At 40.4% G+C, this 23,133-nt stretch overlaps 1 protein-coding gene across 2 annotated transcripts in view; it reads left to right on the top strand.

Annotated features, from left to right (window-relative positions):
• The window catches only part of SGCD (sarcoglycan delta), a 400,176-nt gene that overhangs the window by 351,543 nt on the left and 25,500 nt on the right, over window positions 1-23,133 (top strand). For both annotated transcript variants that reach the window (XM_081181154.1, XM_081181153.1), the window contains one exon: window positions 882-954. In XM_081181154.1, the coding sequence (XP_081037280.1) occupies window positions 882-954 (73 nt within the window). The remainder of the gene's footprint in view (window positions 1-881; window positions 955-23,133) is intronic.

Raw genomic sequence — 23,133 nt, 5'->3', positions numbered from 1 at the left:
TGAGGGCACAAGGAGAAGGGGATGGCAGAGGACGAGATGGTTGGACAGTGTTCTCGAAGCTACTAAAATGAGTTTGACCAAACTGCGGGAGGCAGTGGAAAACAGGAGTGCCTGGCGTGCTCTGGTCCATGGGGTCATGAAGAGTCGGATACGACTAAACAACAACAATGGTTGTTGGTTGGTTTGGCCTTATTTGTTGATTGGTTGCTTAACTGTTAACTGCCTTGTATGCTGTGTTTTACCTTTTTACTGATATATAACTTGCCCTTGGACTTTTTGTGAAAGGCAGGTAATAAATGCAAGCAAGTAATAAATATATATAAAAATGCATAAATACCTATGGGCTGGATCAGCTGCAACAAGCAAAGGGAGGAGGCAATACAGCATGTGTTCAGCCATTTTGGGCAGCAATGATGCACCTCCAGAGTAATTCACCACCCTTTTGAGAACTTTTCTAAAAAGAATTGAGAAATAACACCACACACATTGGCTGCATTTGGAAATACAGCTCATTCAAAGGGTTTGTATTCATATAGTACCTCATTTAAGACCTGCTTTAAATATATTTGTAAAAAAAATGCTTTACATTTATGCATTTGTGCAATCCAATCCTAAGTGTCTTTACTAAGCACGTCTTACTGTGGTGAATGTTACTTTCTCCCAAGTAAACATGTATAGGATTAGAGCCCTTAATGCACTAAATTATTGTTTCTATAAGTTGAACAAATATATCGCAGGCAGAGGGGAGTCTCAGTATCCTCACTCTGGGTAGTTATAAGGATATAGGATGTATGTTATGGGTTAGAGATAGATTAACTGTAAAATGTGCCACATATGACAGTTTATAACATATACACTTGTGTTCTGTTTTGTTATTTCAGGAGCAGAAGGCGTAGTGTTCCCTAAATCCATAGAAACTCCCAATGTCAGGGCAGACCCCTTCAAGGAACTAAGGTAAACTTTGGCATTTAGTTTCAATGTAACTCAAAGGCACCTTGCTCGATTTTCTATTCTGACTGGTGGCATTTCAGCCCCTGAACAAAGAAAGGAACACCCACACATATCTTGTAGCATAGATGCTGCTGAATAGCAAGAAGGCAGGTGGGCTTAAAGTAGAACTCTGTGACTGATTGAAAAAAACGGGGAATGCATGTCACTGGAGCTTCATTCTTTGTACTTGCCCAACCTCAGAAAAACTGAGACCTCTTTTTGGCTGTGCTTACTGAAGGTGCTGAGAGCCCACAGTCAGTTACATAGTGACAGCAGGCAGAAGAATGATACCGTGGTCACATCATCTTCTGTACAGATCTGTAACCTGGGGAAAGTGTCTTTTTTATTGCTCAGCTGCCAATTCCCTGATTCATACGTTGTTGCTGGCAGCAGACCTTGTGTTCTGCACACAGCTGCCAAGTCATTTCAACATGTGAGCCACTTGGGCAATTCCTTCTCCCTTTTTCAAAGAAAGGAGTCATTGATCCATCTTAGCTCAGTATTGTCTTACACTGACTAGCAATGGGTCTCCAAGGTTTCAAGCAGGGGTTTCTCCCAGCCCAACCGAGAGGTGCCAGGGATGTTGCATGCCTTCTGCATGCAACATAAATGTTCTACTAATATACTACAGCCTTCCCCAATCCCATGAGGAGTAGGTCCTCTGTGTCACTATTGAGCCCCTGGGTCACATTGTCTTTCAGGTATTGATGGGTGAGGGTGGCTCATCCAACACGTTAACAATGGTGTTATGCAAGAACTGAGCTAATTTTTCTCTCTGCATAGTCTTTTTGCACCTTGATAGCTTCAGTGTCCTAGGCACTTCTAGAGTTCTATTAAAATTGTTTGAGCCTCAAATGACATGTGTTGCCTTACGCATGGGCTCTAGATCCATTTCTTCTACTTCTTCATCTCTACCTGCACTACAGTCTTGTGTGTCATCTACAATGATAAGTTCCAGGTGATTGCACAGCCATCATTCTCTGCATACATTCTATATTCTTTTTTTTCCTGACAAATGGCTTTGGATCACTGGCTACTTAACATGTGTGGGATCACTTTTTCTGAAGACAGGCATTGTACTGTTGTTGCTAGAATGACATTGCCTCTTGCCTGTCATCTTTGTGTCTTGTCTTCTCCTTGCATGTCTTTGTTTTGTGGTGGCTTGGAGAGTTAGAGTAAAGGTGAGGTGATGTTTGTAATAAACCTTTTTGGATGTTAAGACACATAGGTGTCACATTTGTCATCTTACATTGCCTATCAGCTTGTTTGGCATGAAATGCTGTTATATCGATTGTCCTTGCTTGATTTATGTATTCCTTACTGCCACAAAAAATGTAGTGACGAAAATGTTTCTTGACTATTGAATGATAAAAGAATTGCAAAAACTTGGGCTAGCATTCTGCACTCCAGCAGAACACAGAGTTTTTCAATACAGATGCTAATGCAAAATGTCTGCAATCAAGTTCTTAAATTATATACATTCCAAAGAAACTCAAGCACTGAGTGCAGAAGCAGACCAAAACTGTAATGGAGATACCTCACAAATATGCCAAGTTTTACCCACCTGGCCATTTCTGTCCTTCACCTCTATTCCTGCAATATTTGTGGTTGAGACATTTCCCCCCAAAATGTCTTGTTTTCATGCCACAGTGGTAATGGATCATATTTTTAAAATGCTTTAAATGCATTTGGCCTTCATCCTGATTTCATGTGGGTGGCAAGAACGAAGAAATGGGGGCATGACAGAAAGAAAGCTTTGGGCTTGGATCATCTGTGGCAACAACCATATTTTCTGTTTGTTATCCTTTCAGATTGTAGTATATACAGTAGCTTAGTATACATAGTAGCTGGCAGGAGAATGTTTGAAGCAGTAAAAGAGAGAAAAATAATGCCATGAATGAGCTGCAGAAAATTATCCTTTATGACTATGATGCTTTTAAAAAATATATAATCACTACCGAAGAAAACAAAACTCTTGCAAATTCTCTGCATGATATCCGCAAATGAGTATTAATAGCAACTAATTTGTATTGGCAGTGATCACAGTGTTTCCAGAAGAGCTTCTCAGTACATCTACAGCTACAATTCTCATTAACATTTATATAGGACATCAACGACATGCTGCTGTAAGGGGGAAAGTAAAATATGTGGGATGGGGAGAGGAGAAGATAGTTGTAAATGATTTTAAAGGGACAGGAGAATCATTGTCATAGAATATGAACTATGATTGAGAGGATCAGTGCTCTGACTCAGGGGGCAGCAGAGGAGCCTGTTAAAGGCGACTGACATAGCAGCCCTATGCATGTTTACTCATAAGTAAATCCCACTGAATTCAGTGGGCTTACTTTCACATCAGTGTGTGTAGGATTGCAGCCTAAGGTACTTGAAGTGGGACTTACTTCTGAATAAATATGCATAGGATTGTTCTGTGGGTGGATGAATGGGTGCTTGCCCAACTCTTTGGGGATTTAATGTGTAGCACCTTGTTAAAAGTTGGAATACAAAAATCAAAATGAAATCTAGGTTAATAAATATGCAAAGGTCACATATTCAGACAATCATCACCATGCCATCTGCATGGAACCACTCACGACTGTCCATGAAATAGTGGCCCAGTGTTTCTACATTGCTGTTGTAATGGCCTCTTTTGCAACAATTAGTTGTTGGCACAATATATATATATCTAGAATTCCCATGCAAGTACAGTACATGTTATTAAGACTGACCTCTAAAAATGTTTAATTCAGCAAGTAAGGAATAAATTTTCTGGGAGTGATTATGAAATAAATAATGCAACTGGAATAATTTATGTTATGCCTCGTATACAATTCTTGCTGACAGTCATAGCAAAACAATGCAACAGGGAGAAGCTATAGAAGAAATATCGGAGGTAGGCATTAGAAAATTAGAAGAGGTGAGAGCAAAGAAACACACATAATTAAAACGAAAGAGAAACGATTCAAAGAGAAGAGAAACAAAATATCCAAGGGAAATGATGTGCTATTCTGGAGCATGTTCTTTCCCTCTGGGCTGGGAATTGTAACTCTGTGTGGCGTAAACTGCAGTGCCCAGAATTCTTTGAATGGGTTTCAAATGGGCATTAAAGGCATGGTGTGTATACAGCTGTACAGCTTACAATACTGCATACCCTCCAACAGTCCTCTGATGAAAATAGGGACTTTCCTCACTCCCACCCAGATGACCCTCCTCAACCTCCCCACCCACCCCTTAATCCCATTTTGTTTTGTTCTTTGGTAGATTTACAAAAAGAAAAACACACACCAATAAATAAATTTTAGAAAAGGACAAGATTGGATGCGGATGCACAAAGCATTTTTTAAAAAAATCAATACACCTTGTCTGCCCCTCTGTCTGCCCCTCAGAGCCAGCATGTCATATGGGGCTGGGCCTCAGCGGCTGCAGCCTCTCCTCCTCCTTGCCCACTCTCCAGGAGCTGCCCAAAGGGGGAAGCTGGCAGTAGCAGCCATGGAGAGGCAACGGGATGCTCCCTTTCAGCTTCAGCCATCACCATCGCTCTCCCTGTCCCTGGCATTGATGGGGAAAATAGGGACAGTATGGGATCAAATCAAAAACCAGGACAGTTTTCATAATTCCGGGACTGTTCCTGGAAAATTGGGACACTTGGAGGGTATGAATATTGTGATAAGCCTATGTTAGGCCATGCCCTCATCCAGCTTTTTATGTCTCAGTGGGCTGGCTTGTTCAACTGGAAAGTGGTATACACCTATAGCTTGCTGATTTTTAGACTCGGAATCGACCAAATGAGTAAGCCAGGCATAGGCAACCTTGGCCCGCCAGATGGTTTTGAGATTACAATTCCCATCATCCCTGACCACTGGTCCTGTTAGCTAGGGATGATGGGAGTTGTAGTCCCAAAACAGCTGGAGGGCTGAATTTGCCTATGGCTGGAGTAAGCGATAACTTAAAGAGACACATTGAGCAGCCATGTGTAATTTGGCTTTTGTTTTCATATAGTGAAATGTTTTTCTGAAGCAGCCTATTCAGAAAAAATCATGTGATCATATCACGGGGTAATTGTTTTTCCCCTGTGTCAGAAGATTGCACATAATTGAGAAAAGGACTTGAAGAAGAAATAAATCTTGGCAACCAGTTTTCTTTATTCTTTCCCCCCTCCTCCCACCAACATTATCTCCTCAGTTATTCTTCACTTGTATGCAAGATCTGATGAAGAAAAAGTTGGTCCCCTAGTGTTAAGAAAAAGCAAGCAAATGCAAGTATACATAATTAAAAGTACCAAGTGGCAGGTAAAATGTGCTTACACTTTGATTTTAGCTGAGAAGAATTCTCCTGTAGCATGTAGAACACTGAGCTAGCTAAATAGTCGTAGTGAGACCTGGTGTCCCAGGCAGCAATTTAAAGGCCATGTTCAGGTGAAATGGGAAGGCTTGTTTTGCAAAATAATAGTTCTGAATGAAGTAATGCTTCTTTTCATGCTGTGCTATAAAGGGTTTTAAAAAGAAAATTAAGGAAAGGGAGGAAAATAGAACTACAAATAACAGCTCACTATTAAGCCCATTGAATACATAATGATTAACATGACAAACATAGATACTCTGTATTTAAAAAGAGAGTAGTGCTGATATAAGAAAAAATGGTTAGAAAATAGAAATCATTTTATTAATACCTGCTCACAAATAATTCTAGCAAGTTTGGTTAGTTACTACGATTCTAAATTAAAGACACTGAGCTGGACTCTTAACACCAGTTACTGAGTTTAATTTTCACTAGATTTTACCATCTGAAGGTATTCAGATAACAATGCTGCTATTGAAATCAAATATCAGATAAAGATATGAATCAGAGAAATGTGATAGTTAATATGCTGTCATTTAAACAAGTATTGTATTAATATTAAAAGCACTTCTGTAGGACCTGAAGGTTCTTACTGGGACCACCAAAAATGTTGGCTCCCAAAGAGAAACTGACACCCTCATTGCTCCTTCCCAGTCCATAAACCTTTAGTCCAAGGTTTCGTTTAGTGTGTTGTTTTAATAGTAGTTAAGATCTCTCCTCCTCAATCCCAGTCTGTAGCCATGAACATATCTTGACTGCAGATCATGGTTATGGTGGAGAGAACTCCACGTCAGTCCCAGGTTCAGACAACACACTACGCCAAACCTTCACATAGTTGCTACGCTGCAATGAACTAAAAGGACCACGGAAGAGCAAAGCAGTTGTGATCTCCTCCCTAGCAGCCAACACACTTCTGCTAAGCCATGGTGTAGATTAGGCAAACACTTCATGCAGTCTTCACAGAACATCAAATGTACATAGGGACTGTTTGTGTGAAAGTGCTGCCAGACCCAAAAAAGCCCTCCTTCAATTGGAAAGAGAACATGTCATGAAAAGGTTCAGACTCAAAGCCTTCTAAACTAATTTTGAAGTATGGGGAGTTTTGCAGGGGGAGGAGAAGTAGAGAGACAAGCAATATTTGTGTGTGTTCTGAGGTGGTGGAGTCCCGCCAGACCCACACATTTGTGATACAGACTCACAAAAGCCAATGTACTCCAACTAGTCCTTGGGAGACTCAGTTCAAATGCCAGGTCAACCATAGTGGGTGATTTGGGAAGGACATATTCACCAGATATCTAGGAGACTCATGTCACCACCAGCAAGAGGCCCTGTGTGCAATATCCTGGTGCTAGCAAAATTCCTCATCAGTAGAGTAAACAATAACCACCCAGTTGCAACAATAACTGAGTAGTGTCACTGTTGACCTCTCCCCTCCCTCCAAATGAGAAAGATAGGGGGGAAAGGAATAGAAATAAGCATCGCATAAATAATCTAACAATATCATGAATACAGATGTCACAGACGGAGGTCAGAGATGATATGCAGCATCTCTAGCAGCTGAAATTCTTGTTATTAGACATATGAGACCCCTTTCTAACACTAGCTCTGTATCACTATGGATTTAGTATTGCTGTGAGATCAGATTCTGTAGCCATTTCTTCTCCAGTGTCAGTTTTATGACTGCAGAAGCCTCAGGTTTCCCAATTGCCCATCAACCTGGAATTATTCACTTAAGCTGTTTTACAATCATTTTTGCTTCTCTGTTCTTCATGTTGCAAAAAATATATATTCTCCAAATCTGCTTTAAGATGCATTTACTTTTTGCAGTGTGCCAACTTTCACTATTTATTAGAATTGATTTTGGGGTGCATGTGGGGAAAAGAGGAAGAGAAACTCCTGATGCACAACTGGAATTCCGCTCACGCAGCATTGGATAGAACTGTAATGTTTTTGTGACCCTGTTTGTATGTAATCTTACATGGTGCATGGTAGTTACCACTCCCTTTGGCCATACCAGATGAAGCAGACACACTGCTAACCAGTGCTGGTGGTTTGTTTCTCACAAACCACAAGCAATAAGCCAGAAACAAAGCCTCACTTTTGGAAAGAAAGAAACCACAAGCACTGGTTCGCATGGGGTACATATGGGGAGGAGTGCAGCCAACAAAATGGGGGGGGGGTTATTCCCTTTTTCCTGAAATGCAAGGCAAGGAGTAAGGTATGTGAGATTTGAGAATGCAAGTGATTATCAGAGAGCCAGATTTTATACTATAGCTTACTGTCATGCATGAGCCAAGCCTGTGTGTGTAAAAATTCTATTATTATCTATTATTATCAGCATTAAAGAGGCCAGTGCCCTGATTTATACTCACTGAGGCATGGAGTAGAAGCGGGGTTAAAACCTCGTTCCTTTGGCTTCATTGAGACTTGAAAATGTAGCCCAACGCATTTGGAATTAAAAACAGAAGCAAAAGAATCCACAGTGAACCACAATCATACACAGGACAGCACTTAATGTATTCCATATGCCAAGCTTTTGAAATATGCAGATATTTATAGTGCTGAAATGATGACAGTTGAGACCTTCAGGCTGCAGCACCCATAGGATGAATTTTATCTCTTAGGGGTTTTTATTCCTATGTTTACCAGTATGAAGAACTGAAAATTATTCCCCAGATTTGAAAACAAATCCCAGTATTTTGAGACATGTAACTGGCAAAGGTAGGTTAATGCTCAGCAACCATGGGAAGCATTCAGCTACTATAGGAAAATGCGATAATGTGGAAGGCAGTTGTTGTCACGATTATCTCTTCTAGGTAGACCTCTAGGGGATTTTTGTATTATGCCCACATTAATAATATAAACTATTATTATTATTTATTAAGCTCATCGCTCACTATAAGTTGCACTGCTTATGCAGTCTTAAACACACACACATACAAGAATAAAAAATAAAGGGGGAAGAAATTTCCCCACTTTAAATATAGGGAGCAGAAGGAGAAAAATGCAACTTTCTGCAGCGGTTGGGTTGCCTCAGAAGGCAAGGAACAACTTAATAACATAGTCCTTCCCTTCCAGTGACCGCTGTCTTTCTGGATGATGTGGGAAAGCATTTGCTTCAAAATGTGGCCAGCCAGCCCTGCTAATTTTGCAGATCCTGCTGCTCATTCAGCTGACAGGGACCCTGAACTTTTGTCCCTGAGTCCTCCCTCTCCTGGTGGCACATTTCTGCCATGTACAGGAAACATGCTGAAAAGTTCCTTTGCCATGGGAGACAAAGCTAAATTTGGGGCTACTTTTTCACAAAGGACACGGAGGAGGGTGCCATTCAACCTCCTAGCAACATCCTACCTTCTTTGTGAAAACAGAAGAGTCAACAATTAGAAAGTAAAGAGGCAGGAGGTGTCTGAAGCTGCAATTTCAGTTAATTTGATATTCCTTTTCAGCCGGAACTAGCATCTGGTCACGAAATAAATGCACTGCTTGCCTCTACGGCACAATGGTGGCAGCTTTATGCTTATCCGACGACTCTGTATCTTTTCTATTCTTCTAGCAAAGTGAGATAGGAACCAAGAAGTTGGGAGAGGCAAAATACCACTCTCTGAGTTCACTTCTCTAAAAACTATTTTAAATAGTGCCAAAAAAGTTCCTTTTGTTCCACAGCAGCAGTTTAGCTTCTGATATGCCTGTTCTTTTATCCCACATTAAGAACGTGTTTCAATTGTTTCTTCCCACTGATAGAAGCAGTTTCATTTCTTCCCGTATTTCACCAGCTGCCAGAATTCATAGTGGAATTATAGAGGTGCCTTATTTTGAAGAGCAAAAAATAGGACACATTTTGCTGACCTGCTTTTAACTATGGATGGCTATGACGACTCTACCCATGAAAAAGAGGACGTGTCCTGGAAAAACCATAACCATAACCATAACTATGACCAGATAGTGCATGGGAGCCTGACATTTTAACCTTTTTGCATCACTTTTAGCATCAGTAGTTATCACTATTCACATCTGCTGCAGTCTTTGCATCTTCACACAAAAGCATACACATACAATGGTACAGAAGATTTTGTTTTTTTAAGCTATTCAATCTGTATTCCACTAACCTTGTACATAAAATGGGACCTTAAGGATATTAATAATAGCCATTTCATACTTTATGGCAGACTCGTGCTAGTGAAACGGCTTAATACTTAATTATAGTGCTCACCCTTCCCTCAAGTACACATGACATTGTGCAGATGAAATTTTGCAGTGATGGTGGAATTATTTAGTTACTCATCATATAATCAAGTACGTATGTTGTCTGTGCTGTGTTCAAGAGGAAGTTGTGATACTTACACTGGAGAGCTGGTATATGTCTAAGCACTGCTGTTTAAAGTGGTCAGATATTTGGGGGGCAGGAAAAAAGAATTTTTTTTAAATACCCTTCAGCTTCTACAGCATATATGTTTAGTGAGATATATTGAGATGTGTGTGTGTGTGTGCGCGCGCACACACACACACACACACACACTGATTAAGGTTGGCCATAGCAAATAATGCTGAACAACATTGGCCTGATTTGCGTGATACTCTAAACCAAACTATGACTTACTGGGACTTTGCAAAGATGAAGGCCCCAGAGAGGAGTTTGCACGTGCATGAACACACACACATGTTTTTTTTACTCTGGTGCTGCACTGGGCCATACGGATAGTGTGTGTGTGTGTGTGTGTGTGTGTGTGTGTTTTATGTAAGATTGCCTCTTAAAGGGTCACTCCGATATGATTTAGGAATAAAAGAATTTGGCAATTGCTATGCAAAGGTGTTTTTAGGGGAAACAGGTTAGCAGCATCCGCCAGGAACTTCATTGAAATCACAGCAAATTGAGCAAACACCTTCATTATTATTATTTTTACTTATTTCAATGTGAGCTATATATGTAACTCCCCACTCCCATCCTACTCACTTGGAACACACTTCTTCAAGCTTACTTTGAACTAGGGCTAACCCAGGTAGACCCTAGCAACCTAATGTTTTGCGAGGGTTGAGCCCTGGAATGTGGTGTTAATAACGAAGCTGAAACTGACTTTGAAGTACATCCACAAAAAATACTACTGCATCTTCTGTGTTGAAAATCAGTTATTCGATATCTGTCCAGAAAGAAGAGTAGCAAACCAATGCTATTTCTTTAGGGACAACTTACATGACATTGCTCCTTCCTCTTTTGCAGTGAAATATTTCTGGAGAAGCATTCGTATGAGGCTAGCTGAAAAGCAATGTGCTATAAATCAGTACTGGTACCACAATGCAATATGGCATTTTTAATAAACTATGAGATTCCCCATCACAAGTGTTATCATAACCACAGTTATGTGTGAAATACAGCAGCCCGCACAGAGACGGCTGCACTTGGAATAAAACTGCAAGGGGAATTATGGCCATTACCTAGTCCAGTGTACACAATTGCAGCCCATGTTCATGTTATTTATTTGTTTTGTCAGCTGTGCATGATTTGGAGTCATGGGCAGGATTGTTATGAAACTGGACTTTAGATAACCCCCTTAGGGAATATGACAAGACCATTTCTTCCCTTTCACTTGATTCCTGGCTACCAAGGTGAATGCCCATTTCAGCAGATGAAATCTGATGTTTGGGCTCCTTTCAAGATTTGGTTTGATGTGTTAAGCTTTCTCCTCGCTAACCACAAATTGTAGCCAAGGACAAACCTCGGCATAGCTTAGTATATAACAGCAGTAAAAAAAAGACAATGGGGAGTAAAGCTGGCCTGACAAACCATAGTTTGGTTTATACAATATACAAATCATGTGATTCTTTAATATGAACTAGTTAAAAAGTTTAATTCAGCCGTTGTTGCTGTTTAGTCATTTAGTCGTGTCCGACTCTTCGTGACCCCATGGACCAGAGCAGCCAGGCACTCCTGTCTCCCACTGCCTCCCACAGTTTGGTCAAACTCATGTTAGTAGCTTCAAGAACACTGTCATCCCCTTCTCCTTGTGCCCTCCATCTTTCCCAACATCAGGGTCTTTTCCAGGGACTCTTCTCTTCTCATGAGGTGGCCAAAGTATTGGAGCTTCAGCTTCAGGATCTGTCCTTCCAGTGAGCGCTCAGGGCTGATTTCCTTAAGAATGGAGAGGTTTGATCTTCTTACAGTCCATGGGACTCTCAAGAGTCTCCTCCAGCACCATAATTCAAAAGCATCAATTCTTTGGTGATCAGCCTTCTTTATGGTCCAGCTGTCACTTCCATACATCACTACTGGGAAAACCATAGCTTTAACGATACAGACCTTTGTTGGCAAGGTGATGTCTCTGCTTTTTATATCTATGAAAATGTGTTTATTTTTGGTCAGTTGTGCTAGCCTACATCTATATATTCTGTCTAGATTTTTATAACTAGTTAAAGTAGCTGGGAAATTTACAAAGACTGAAAGAGTTTGACAAAATATTTTAAAGGTACCAGTAAGAACAATTTCATGAGAAATATTATGCAAGTGTGACCCAAATGATCAGGAAGGATTCTGATTTCTGATTGGGCAGCATGAATTTAGATAAAATCAGATGAGCAATTCTCCTTGATATCACTTCTCTGGGCTTTCTGGTGGTGGTAGAGCTGCTTTCGAAAGCTGTTGCTCCATTCCTTGTGAGATCTTCAGTTCATGCTGGTTTTCTTGACCAAGGAGTGCACAACTGGACTTTATTTTCACCATAAATAAAGGATATATCCATTAATGGGGACAGGCTTTATGTTATGGGGGGAACTGATATGTTATGTATTTTTATTTATTTACTTCATTTTGGGGGGGGGCAGCTGCCTCTCGGCCACCTCCCCCCCCCCGGCTATGCTCATGCTGGCATCATTAAATTTCCATTAGAGGTTGAAGTCAAGGCAGAGGAGGGGAGCATTGAAAGAAAAGGCATGTTGCACAGCAGCAGTGGCCATTGCATAGGAGAGAGAAGGAAGGAACACTGAGGAGTAAAGTGGTGGTTTAAAACAGTGGCAGAAGTTTGAGTAAAACAAGGATGGAGGGAGCAGAAAGGAAAATGTCAGTTTTACAAAAACAGCAGAGATTTGAACAAAACAAGTGAAAAGAAACTGATAAGAAAAAATGGTGATTTTAAATAATGACAGAGGTTTGAGTAGAGTGAGCAAGGAGTGACAGCTTAAAACAATGTGCACAAGACGGGAGTTGGAAAAGGCTCTGTTTTGTTAGCCTTTTGATGTTGTACCCATCTCTGATATTTCTTCTTGTTAAAACTGGTTTGTTTGTTCATTTTTTAAAATAACCCCTCTGTGTGCCTCTATCCCTGCTTTACTCAAACATCTGCCATTGTTTAAATCCACAATTTTCATATCACTGTCCCTAAACCCACTCTTTACTCAGACAAGAAGCAAGATGGCAACAACACTGAAAGGAAAAATAGGGCTGTTTTAAACTTCTCCCTCTTGCAATCCTCAGTTGCCTTGTGTGAGAGATAAGGGATGTGGAGGCCTTAAATATTCCACAGTATGTTACACTTGTCATGTACTTCACTCCTGGTACCATGCGTTGTCCTCAACTTAAGGTTCCAGATTCTGTAACTGACAAGCTTGCTCTTAATATCTATTCTTCTTAAAGATACAGTGGACGCTCGGGTTGCAAACATGATCCATGCGGGAGGCACGTTCACAACCCGCAGCATTCGCAACCCACAGTGCCACATCAGCGCACACGCGGGTTGCAATTTGGCGCTTATGCGCAAAGCACAATTTAGTGCTTCTGCGCAAGCGCCGAAACCCGAAAGTAACCCATTCCAGTACTTCTGGGTTTGGCGTGGTGTGCAACCTGAAAACACGCAACCTGAAGCATCTGTAACCCGAGGTATGACTGTACAGTAACATATATCATTGCAGTGTGTGTGCAAAGCGGGCTGCATAACAAGAGGCATGGAAATCATGCTGATCTGCATGGTAAAGGAAAGTTGATAAATGGAGAAGGATGGAAGGAGGAAAGGAGTGAAGGTGAAAATGGGTGTGCAAAGGAGGTTGCAAAAATGGATGGAGTAGGAGGCATGGGAATGAAGATAAAAGCAGGGGTATGAAAGAATCTGTATAATAGGACAGGATGGGAGCTTCATAAGGTGAAAAGGATGCTTCGTAGTTGCAAACTGTTGGAGGAGGAAGACACGGGATGTTGTGTGCAGGGTGGGGTTCCACAAAAGGAAAGCGGGAGGCATGGACAGGGGTGATGGTGAAAACAGGGAAGCAAAGTCAGACTGCAGAACAGAAAAGTGGCTTCAAGAACAGAGTTGGGATGGTAAAAAGTGTGCTCAGTAGTTTCATGGGGTGAGAAGGGAAGCTCTAGGGTGTTAATGTGGTGGAAATGGCAGTAAGAGGGGTTAGCAAGCAGAGCAAACAAGGGCACACTTAAATCATTGAAAGACTCTTGGGGAATGTCAACTGCATTTAGGTATGCTGAGATCTGGCAAAAGGGGGATGTTATTTACTCTGATATAAAGCTACTGATATTGCGCCTTGAACTTTAGAAAGGGGGGTCAAATAATTGAGGGTTGCATAGTGGGGCTCTGCTATCTAATTTAAGTTAAGCTCTCAACAGGGCTGTCAGTCCACTGTTGTTATGACAACAAACACCCTGTTCCAGACATTCCATCTGTTGGCTGCAGCCGGAAATCAATAGCTATTTTCATAACAATGTGAGCGCTAGAAGAAATAGGTATTATACTGAAGTATAATGGTATTTTTAACATTTCAAAATGCAGTATTTTATAGACTTATGTTGAGAGATCATAAATAATATTCTTGTGTTTGCAAAGCCTTTGCCCTCTGTTAAATTATATATAGTGTGAATTATAGCTGTTTTCCTCTAAGATCAAACAGAAGTAACTACGTTTCCCCCCTGATGGCTTAAAGTGATCTTATCTTTTAATGACAGGTTGCTGCCACTGAGCTGCTCTTCACGTGTATAATTCTGGGCAGATTTAACCCAAAGGACATTGTGGCTGACTGAGCTTCTTTTTATTATTATTATTATTATTATTATTATTATTATTATTATTATTATTATGGTCTAAGGTAAAAGACTACAATCCTTTTAAAAGTGATGGAATTAGATCGCTTTGACAAAATCATGGACGGCTGTGATATTCTTTTTTGTAACATGCACAAAAGCAAATTCCTTGAGGCTTTAATTTCCAAGGTGTCTGGGATATGGTTAGGAACCACAGACCAATTTTTTTTCCCTACCACTGCTAGACTTCAAAGCTAAAGTAAAGCAGAAAACACACCTCTGAAATGCCCAAACTATAATGCCCAAATATAATGGCTTTGTCCCATTTCCAGAGATGCAAGCAAACAAACAAAACACATTCTCACACACAAACAAACCCCCCAAATATGAACTTTGGCTAAATATCATACTGAAGTTCTGCCTTTTTTCTAGCTCACTAGAAAAATGGAAGTTCTGTTTGTTATTCACTGAATTGTGCCTTTAGGTATCAATTAAATTGGACCTCTGCTGTCAACAATGGACAACACATCTATAAAATGTAGTCACTTATAGCCTAAATCCAAATAAAAAGTCCTCTTTTATTTTGTTGGGTCTCCTTGGCTTTTGTTGAACAAACAGTGGGATGAACTGGTTGAGAAAGTCAAAAAGTTGAAACTGAATGAGCTGAACAACTGAAACAAATAATGTAAACATTGTTAAATATTTATATCCCGCCCTTCCTCCTGGAATACCAGGTTGGGGAACAATAAAAACCCTGAATGACTTGGAGCCATCCATTTATAGAGAGAACTGCTAAAAATATCATCAACATCAGATTTAAAATAATCAGAAACTGAAATATAGTGAAGAGTTCAAGCAGAACAGTTAAAAACAACCAAAGTCTTGAGAAAATGACCAAGTTCCATAATCAGATCGCCACTATGGAAAAGGCCCTCTCTTATGTCATGTATTATACCTGACAATGGAAGGCCTTGTTTGGGGAGAAGGCAGGCCCTGTCGGAAGAAGGCAGTTCTTCAGGCATTTAAGATTCAAGTCTTTAAGACTCAACTTAGCAATACTTTTAGCTCAGAATGAAATGAAAGCATTCTGGCAGCCAGTGCAAGAACCAGTGAAATATTGCTCCCCACTCTACCCTCTACCCTGACACACAGTTCTGGGGGTTCTTCACTGTTGAAATGCAAATTTGTTCCCTTAAAACCACATGCTAATTAAATCCTACACAACCTGATGAATAAAAAACATTCCTACTGTATATTGCTCTGTGTGCCCTAACTGCAAGCATCAGACAAGAGGAAAGCCACTGTTGTAATTTTAAAAAAATTACCTCAGAAAGTTTCTGATAACTTAATATTATTTGTCTCAGTGCTGTTCAAAACCAGTCTCAATGGCTCTGACATCTATGATTAGACACTCAATTAAGTTTCTAGATTGCCCAGGGAAAGAGTTACACATCAGAATAACATGAAGAAGGCAATTAAACAAGGTGGCATTCTTCCCTATTCTGTGCAGCAAATGGTGATATCTACCCACGTTTAGTTAGTGTTGTTGTTCCTTCTGCATTTTCTATGGTGCCAGTAGTTAAGCATGTAAGTTTTGACTTTGTAATGGAGTCTGTGGACAGTGTGTTGGGGTGGCAACACAAATCTGAGCTCCCAAAAGCTTAGGCACTGCTGCTTATCTTGTCAAGGATTAAATAAGTAACCTCCATTCTGAAAAAACCCCTCCACTAACAACCTCACTAGAATGCACTGGTTATGTGTTGGAAAGGGTACTTTCAGGCCAAACCAACTAAACCTATACTATACAGGTCCTTAAATTATAGTTTGATGAGCATACAGAAATGTTTTCCAAAAGCTTAAACACAAGTAAAACAACATTTATCTATTTCATGGCAGTTGTTTGTGTCTCACCTTCAGAAGAAAAACGCTTCCAGTAAAATAGAAAATAAAAACACTGCCTACAGGCTCAGCATATAAAAAGCCACCAAGTTCTTTCCCACAGGGCAATTGGTGATAAAATGGCTGGGGCTACTTGAAGCCAACCCAAATCAGACTGAGATAGTCTTTGCCTGCCTCCCTCTCTCCCTGCTGGAAAGAATCCTTCCCATAGGATAATTGTTGGTAACTCGCCCTGGTGCCTGAGAGAGTTAAGTCCCATTAGTACAGGCTCTGAGATAGTTTTCTTTACCTGCTTCTCTTCTTATACCAAAACCATGTTTAAGGAAATGAGAGCAGTTCCCCACTGTTTGCTTATGGAAATAATTGTTTTGTTATGCATAAAAAAGGCACACACACACACACACACACCCAAAACCTTGCCTTGGTTGGGTCTGAAAAAGCAGCAGTTAACAGCTGGACTTTAGTCATCTCAGATTTAGAAGTGGCAGCCACTGCTTTTCCCATCAGCCAAAGTAGCTGTTAGAAATGCATGTATAAATATGTACGTGAAGTCTCATTGGCAAGTGAAACAATGCAGTCATTTTAATTTCATCTACACGAGGACAATGTGTCCTTGGCCAGAATGAGGCAAGCGACTATTAAAGGAACGTATTTCATACAGCATCACATGACTTGAGGGTGATGTAGGAAATGTGGAGGCAGAAATTTGATTACCACAGTAATAAGCTGAAAGCAACTGTCTGGGTCCAAGAAAGTCTTAACAAAACTCATACTGATGTAGGACTAGGTCCTCTGAGGACATGGGGTGAATAATCTTTTTCTTGGGAAGCTGGCACAAACTGATGCATAAACTGCAGATTGAGAAAGCCACTTCTTTGTTGAAGTGGGTAGCAGTTGTCAAAGGTGGATAGTCCACTTGTGGAACTCAAATTCAAGTGGAGTTTGCAGTTGTGATGCAATATTTGTAAGGCACAAAAGATAGACAGAGAAAGGCAGCTTCTCCCTGCTGCATGAGGTAAGGCCAGTGCTGTGTGTGGATGGTTTTGTAATATGATGTGAAAAGGAACGTGAGATTGCAAACCATTATGCTTAGGAAGCTGGGAGATTCTACAGTTCACCTTCTTCTATCCATGAGTAAAGCGTGCTTGCTCTTTGAGGCAAAACAGATAGCCAGAAGCCTCACAGGATCTCTCAGTTGCTGGACTGTATTCTTTCAGCTGGCAGATTGGAAGAGATTTACCCTTTGAATCCCCGACAATTTAATAATAAGCCAAGGATGGACACAATCTGTAAACTACAGGCAGGCAGCTCTATTCTGATAATTCATAGAAGCAGAACAGTCCACCTAAGTTCTTCCTCATTCACCTTGCCAAAAAAAGCAATGTTTTCTTGTATTCCTCCTTTCATTTGTGAAAAATATCAAGCATTAGACCTTGTTGTAAAATGTGTTTCACAGGCAGAAGCTTACAAATACTTTCCAGAGGCCGGGGGGGGGCGCATAATTTGACCAACATAATATATCACCTGTGAACTCCTTAAAAGAGTCATTTTTCCTGCTTTTGTTACATAATAAGCTTTCTTCTGAAAGGGTCCCTCTGTTTCACCCAAAGAAATAAAAAGGTGACTCTTTACTTCTAATGAAAATTGTGGGAGCCACATTTCACCAGGCCATAAAAGGGGCTCTGGGGATTGAGTTAAGAAAGTAAACCAAACAAAAATGTCCAAACTACTCAGGCACAGTATCAAATGAGGTCATAAAGAAAGAAGAGGGAAATGGCCTCCCAGCAGGTTTCAGTACAGCAGAAAAGCTCAGGCAATGAAGGGATACTGCAGCTAAAGTGAAATGTTCCCTTCCAGTGAACTTAATGAAAATCTGCTTACATTTGATATAACAAGGGCTAAAAGCAAGAGGTGGCATTTTATGCCTATAATGCTGAAATTTGCCTGTGGTGGAGGAGGATAAACTACAGCACGTCCTATTTGACTCTTTAGATATTAGCATTTTAAGAGACAAGAAGTAAAGTGACATATAATGCCAAGTTATCATTTTTTATTAAGGATTTGGTGTCTTACCTTTAATGAAAGAGTTATAATAATTAATGGTGGGATGTTAAAATTGCTCATTTCGATATATAAAATGCAGTATCTCCTTGTAGGATGTCAGAGGTTAAAGATTATTGCTGCTTTATAAGGCTCTCAATTCCCTATATTATGGCCCTCAGCATATTGTGGGAAAGTGTGTTTTTGGATAAGCCTGTAATATACTGAGGTTGTCTGTTAAAGTAACCAGGCTTCTTGTAAAACGGGTAAGGGACAAATCATGTGGCTGTACGGGGACACTACGCTTCTGCTGGCAAGCAGGATTGTGTCCCATGTATGCATATTTGTGTGTTTGGAGAGTGTCTGCGAAATTAATTAAGAGAAGTATTCTCCTTTAGCTACTTTATCACCACTAAGGAAAGGCTTAATGGAGAAAAATCACTAAGATTTGTTACATAAAAAAAAAAACCTATATGTCTTTAGAACTGTTTTTAATGTTGCATTTTAAATTGTTGTAACCTGCCCTGGGACCTTAGATGACAAGTGGGTCATCTTTTTAATATTTTGTTGGAAGCCGCCCAGAGTGGCTGGGGAAACCCAGCCAGATGGGCAGGGTATAAATTATTATTATTATTATTATTATTATTATTATTATTATTATTAATTAATTAAAATGGTAGTAGCCGCAGCAGCAACAACAACAATTTCTACGCTGACCTCTTAAATTTAGATTATAAGGATTCAATAAGTAATAACAACAATGATAAATATTTCTAGAAAACCTTGGAATGTTCATATATCCTTGCATGGATATATCACAGCAAGCTTTAGAACAATTTTCACAGAATCATAGAATTGTAGAGTTGGAAGGTACCCCAAGGGTCATCTCGTTCAACCCGCTGCAATTCAGGGATCTCAGGAATTTTAATTTTGCAAAGTGGATTAGTATTAATATAGCCATATTTATATATCCATGTTTACAAATGGGATACTGAGGCAACTCACTGCTGAAGCCTCAACACCCAAAATATGGAATGTTTTGGCAAATCCTTATAATTTTTATAAATGGATTCCAAATATCATCGCATTTATCCATATACAATCTGCATCTAAAAGCAATCTGCTCCTATGTTGCAAGAGTTGCCGTATCTTCTATCCATTGATCTAAAGGGTCCAGAGTAATATTTTTGATAATTTTATATAGATTGGAATAACAGCATTATTTATACACCTATATGTTGTGTTGTACTATAGTTTCAAGCACTCTTTTCTTTTGTTTCATTTACTTTATTTGTACACTCAAATTTTTCAGAGAGAGAGAGAGAGAGAGAGAGAGAGAGAGAGAGAGAGAGAGATGGATGGAATGTTTTGGTCGTTTGTAAAATCCTATTTTTTCATATTTTTGTTTACATCTGCATAGAGTTACAAAGAGTAAAAGGCATATCCACCACAAACTAGTCTTAAAGGTTCATTTCATCCACTGTTGGTTGCTGAACAGCAGGTGTCAGCTGTCACTCTTTTCAGGCATCCACTACCCACCTGGTTTGGACTGATACCAACAGTGACCAAGAGAGATGAAAGGCTTCGGTGTTGCTGAGGTATCCATCCCATAAACCATATTTCATTGCATATCTAATCCCGTCACCCATTATATGTGCACTCCATATGTAGAGCAGATGACTCGAGGGAACAGAACTAGCATGCGGGCCTTTTCATCTCCAGCCCACAACTTGAATTTAGACCAGGTGGGCAGTAACTAAAACTCCAGATGCCACAGATTTCAAAATGGTTTCATTCCAGATCCTTTTGGGCATATATCCATGTTTTTAATCACCTTTGCAATTAGCAAGGATACTTTTTAAAACTTGCATGCTAAAGGATAACAAGGATGAAACGGAATGCTATTAAACCCCCCTGAGATGGTCCTTTATTATTATTTTTCTAAACAGCTGTGAAGCTTCCACATCCAGTGCTCTTCACTTGTCCATGGTGTATGTCAAGGACTTTAGCTATTAATGATGTGCCTCTTGAACAAGTTCTTCTAATAAAATGTAGTTTGAAATCTCCTGAGATGTTAATATGAAATCCATTTTACAACCGTTCAAGTAAGCCCAAGTAGAATTTATTGCCTGGCCCAGCTGGAGGGAATTTCTGTGGCCAAAGTTTATGCCACTAATGGGAGTTTGATTTTAAGGTCTTCACAGGGCCATTCTTTTAAAGCTGTTTCCTTCTCGTCTTGATAGGAAGTAGCTGTCACAAATTAAGAACTGAGTCAGTGTTTTGCTAATATACTCCATCCTTTCTTTCTGTGCTCCTTATTTTCCAGACACAGACACAGCTACTACAATAGTCAGTCTTTGGTTTCCTGTACCAAAAATGCCAAAAACACATACAAAATCGCATGTATTGGAAATAATGAAGTGATTCAGTGCTTAACAAAGCATGTTTTTCCTGGTTTGATCCAAGAACAAAAAAAAAGTAGGGATACTTCTATACTACCCTGCCTAGAAGCAAACTATAATTTGCTATTTTGTTCAAACCAACAAACAGTGAGTTGCCTCACACCAGGATAAGACTCTAGAACGCATAGTATGTGAAGAGAAGTGTAAGCATGCTAGCCTATATTCCCATCCCCTTATTTATGTAATGCCTCACTGTGGTTCACAGTATGTCTGATCTACTCCGTTGTCAAACTGAGGCAATAGCTCGGTTGGTAAAGCATGAGACTCTTAATCTCAGGGTTGTGGGTTCGAGCTGCACATTGGGCAAAAGATTCCTGCATTGCAAACAGTTGGACTAGATGACCCTTATGGTCCCTTCCAACTCTCCTCTAATTCTATGATACTAACTCTTTACTGAGTACACTATTTGCCTATCATGCTTCTCAATCGTTGGTTCTCCAAGGAAGCACTTTTGTAATGCTTCATTTGTAATGTTTCAGAACAACCAGAGATGTACCAGTGTGGTGTAGTGGTTAAGAGCGGTGGACTCGTAATCTGGTGAACCAGGTTCGCTTCCCTGCTCCTCCACATGCAGCTGCTGGGTGACCTTGGGCTAGTCACACTTCTCTGAAGTCTCTCAGCCCCACTCACCTCACAGAGTGTTTGTTGTGGGGGAGGAAGGGAAAGGAGAATGTTAGCCGCTTTGAGACTCCTTCGGGTAGTGATAAAGCGGGATATCAAATCCAAACTCTTCTTCTTTTTCTACCAGCTTGTATGTGTTTAGAGAGAGCAAGAAAAGAACCACCGTTCACTTATTGAATATTTTTCCATATGCAAAAACTTTCAGATTTATAAAATTAAAAATAATAAACAATTGAAGTACTGCCAACAGTGTACAGGTTTCCATCATGGAACGCTAACTGGGTCTTTACAGCATTGATGGGTCTGCCATTCAAACCCTTAGCTATCTGTCCAATCAAGATTCTAACCCTTAAGGCAATGTTTTAGTAACACCTGCCTCAATATTCCAAGTCTCAAAATTGGTGGCATAGCCAGTGTGGTGTAGTGGTTAAGAGCGGTGGACTTGTAATCTGGTGAACCAGGTTCGATTCCCCGCTCCTCCACATGCAGCTGCTGGGTGACCTTGGGCCAGTCACACTTCTTTGAAGTCTCTCAGCCCCACTCACCTCACAGAGTGTTTGTTGTGGGGGAGGAAGGGAAAGGAGAATGTTAGCCGCTTTGAGACTCCTTCGGGTAGTGATAAAGCGGGATATCAAATCCAAACTCTTCTTCTTCTTCTATGGCTACTTTTTTGTGCTAAAGGTGAACTTCCTTTTCTGTCAGTCACAGGAAATGTTGCTTTCCTCCTTTTCTCCAGATCTGTCCCATTCAAAGGAAATGATCTGGCACACTCTTGATGTGTGCAGAGCCTTGAGGTTTAACTCAGACAGGATGACAGTATTTATGAAGGTGAAGTCTTCTGATGGACCATCCTTGGGAAAGAAGGTGGCAAAGCCTACTATTCCCATATAGCTTCAAGAGACAATAGGTCTGCAAGACTTTGTGAAAATCCCTTTCTGGTGGGATCACAGCCCATTCCCTATGGCAGATGTCAGCCTCAGTGGTCTTTCAGAGCAACTTGATAACCATTGACATTTGTAAAATGGGCATGTGGGCTTCACTGCACGAGACCTCCATTAAACATTACAGTGGTACCTCAGGTTAAGTACTTAATTCATTCCGGAGGTCTGTTCTTAACCTGAAACTGTTCTTAACCTGAAGCACCACTTTAGCTAATGGGGCTTCCTGCTGCCGCCGCGCTTCTGGAGCACTATTTCTGTTCTCATCCTGAAGCAAAGTTATTAACACAAGGTACTACTTCTGGGTTAACAGAGTCTGTAACCTGAAGCGTATGTAACCCGAGGTACCACTGTACAAGGTCAATGTATTTTCATCTGCAAACATTGCCTTCAGTAGGAAGGTTTAGCAGAAAGTCCTGGGGGTGTGAGATTCTGATATACTGCTCTGGGGTATCCTGAGGTGAAGGGAAACACTAGAAAAAACTGAAATTTTCTTAACATGAATTTCTGTTTCCCTAAATCTCCTGGAGGATATTCTACCTGTACTGCTTTAACCACCATGGTGTTAGAGGCTGTATATGTGGGAAGGTAGTCAGGGCTTCCTTGGGAGTTTTCCTAGCTGTTCTCTTGTTTCTCCTTTTGTCCACATTTGTCTACATTCACAGGTGCTCATTTTCGCCAAGCCGGCCCCCTTCAGGTTTACATTGGCTTTTTGCATTAACTTGTTGGCAGCTTGGGAGTTGCCAATGTAATGTGAGGGGGGGCTTAGATTTCCTTGGAGCAGCTAATTTTCTTCAGCACTTTGATACAGCTCCATTCTGTAGTGCAGCAACGAAGC

The sequence above is a fragment of the Podarcis bocagei genome (assembly GCF_964188305.1).
Source record: "Podarcis bocagei genome assembly, chromosome: 2".
In the NCBI taxonomy this organism is placed as follows: domain Eukaryota; kingdom Metazoa; phylum Chordata; class Lepidosauria; order Squamata; family Lacertidae; genus Podarcis; species Podarcis bocagei.
The sequence above is the reverse complement of the archived record's forward strand: the minus strand, read 5'-3'. Positions and strand labels throughout refer to the sequence as shown.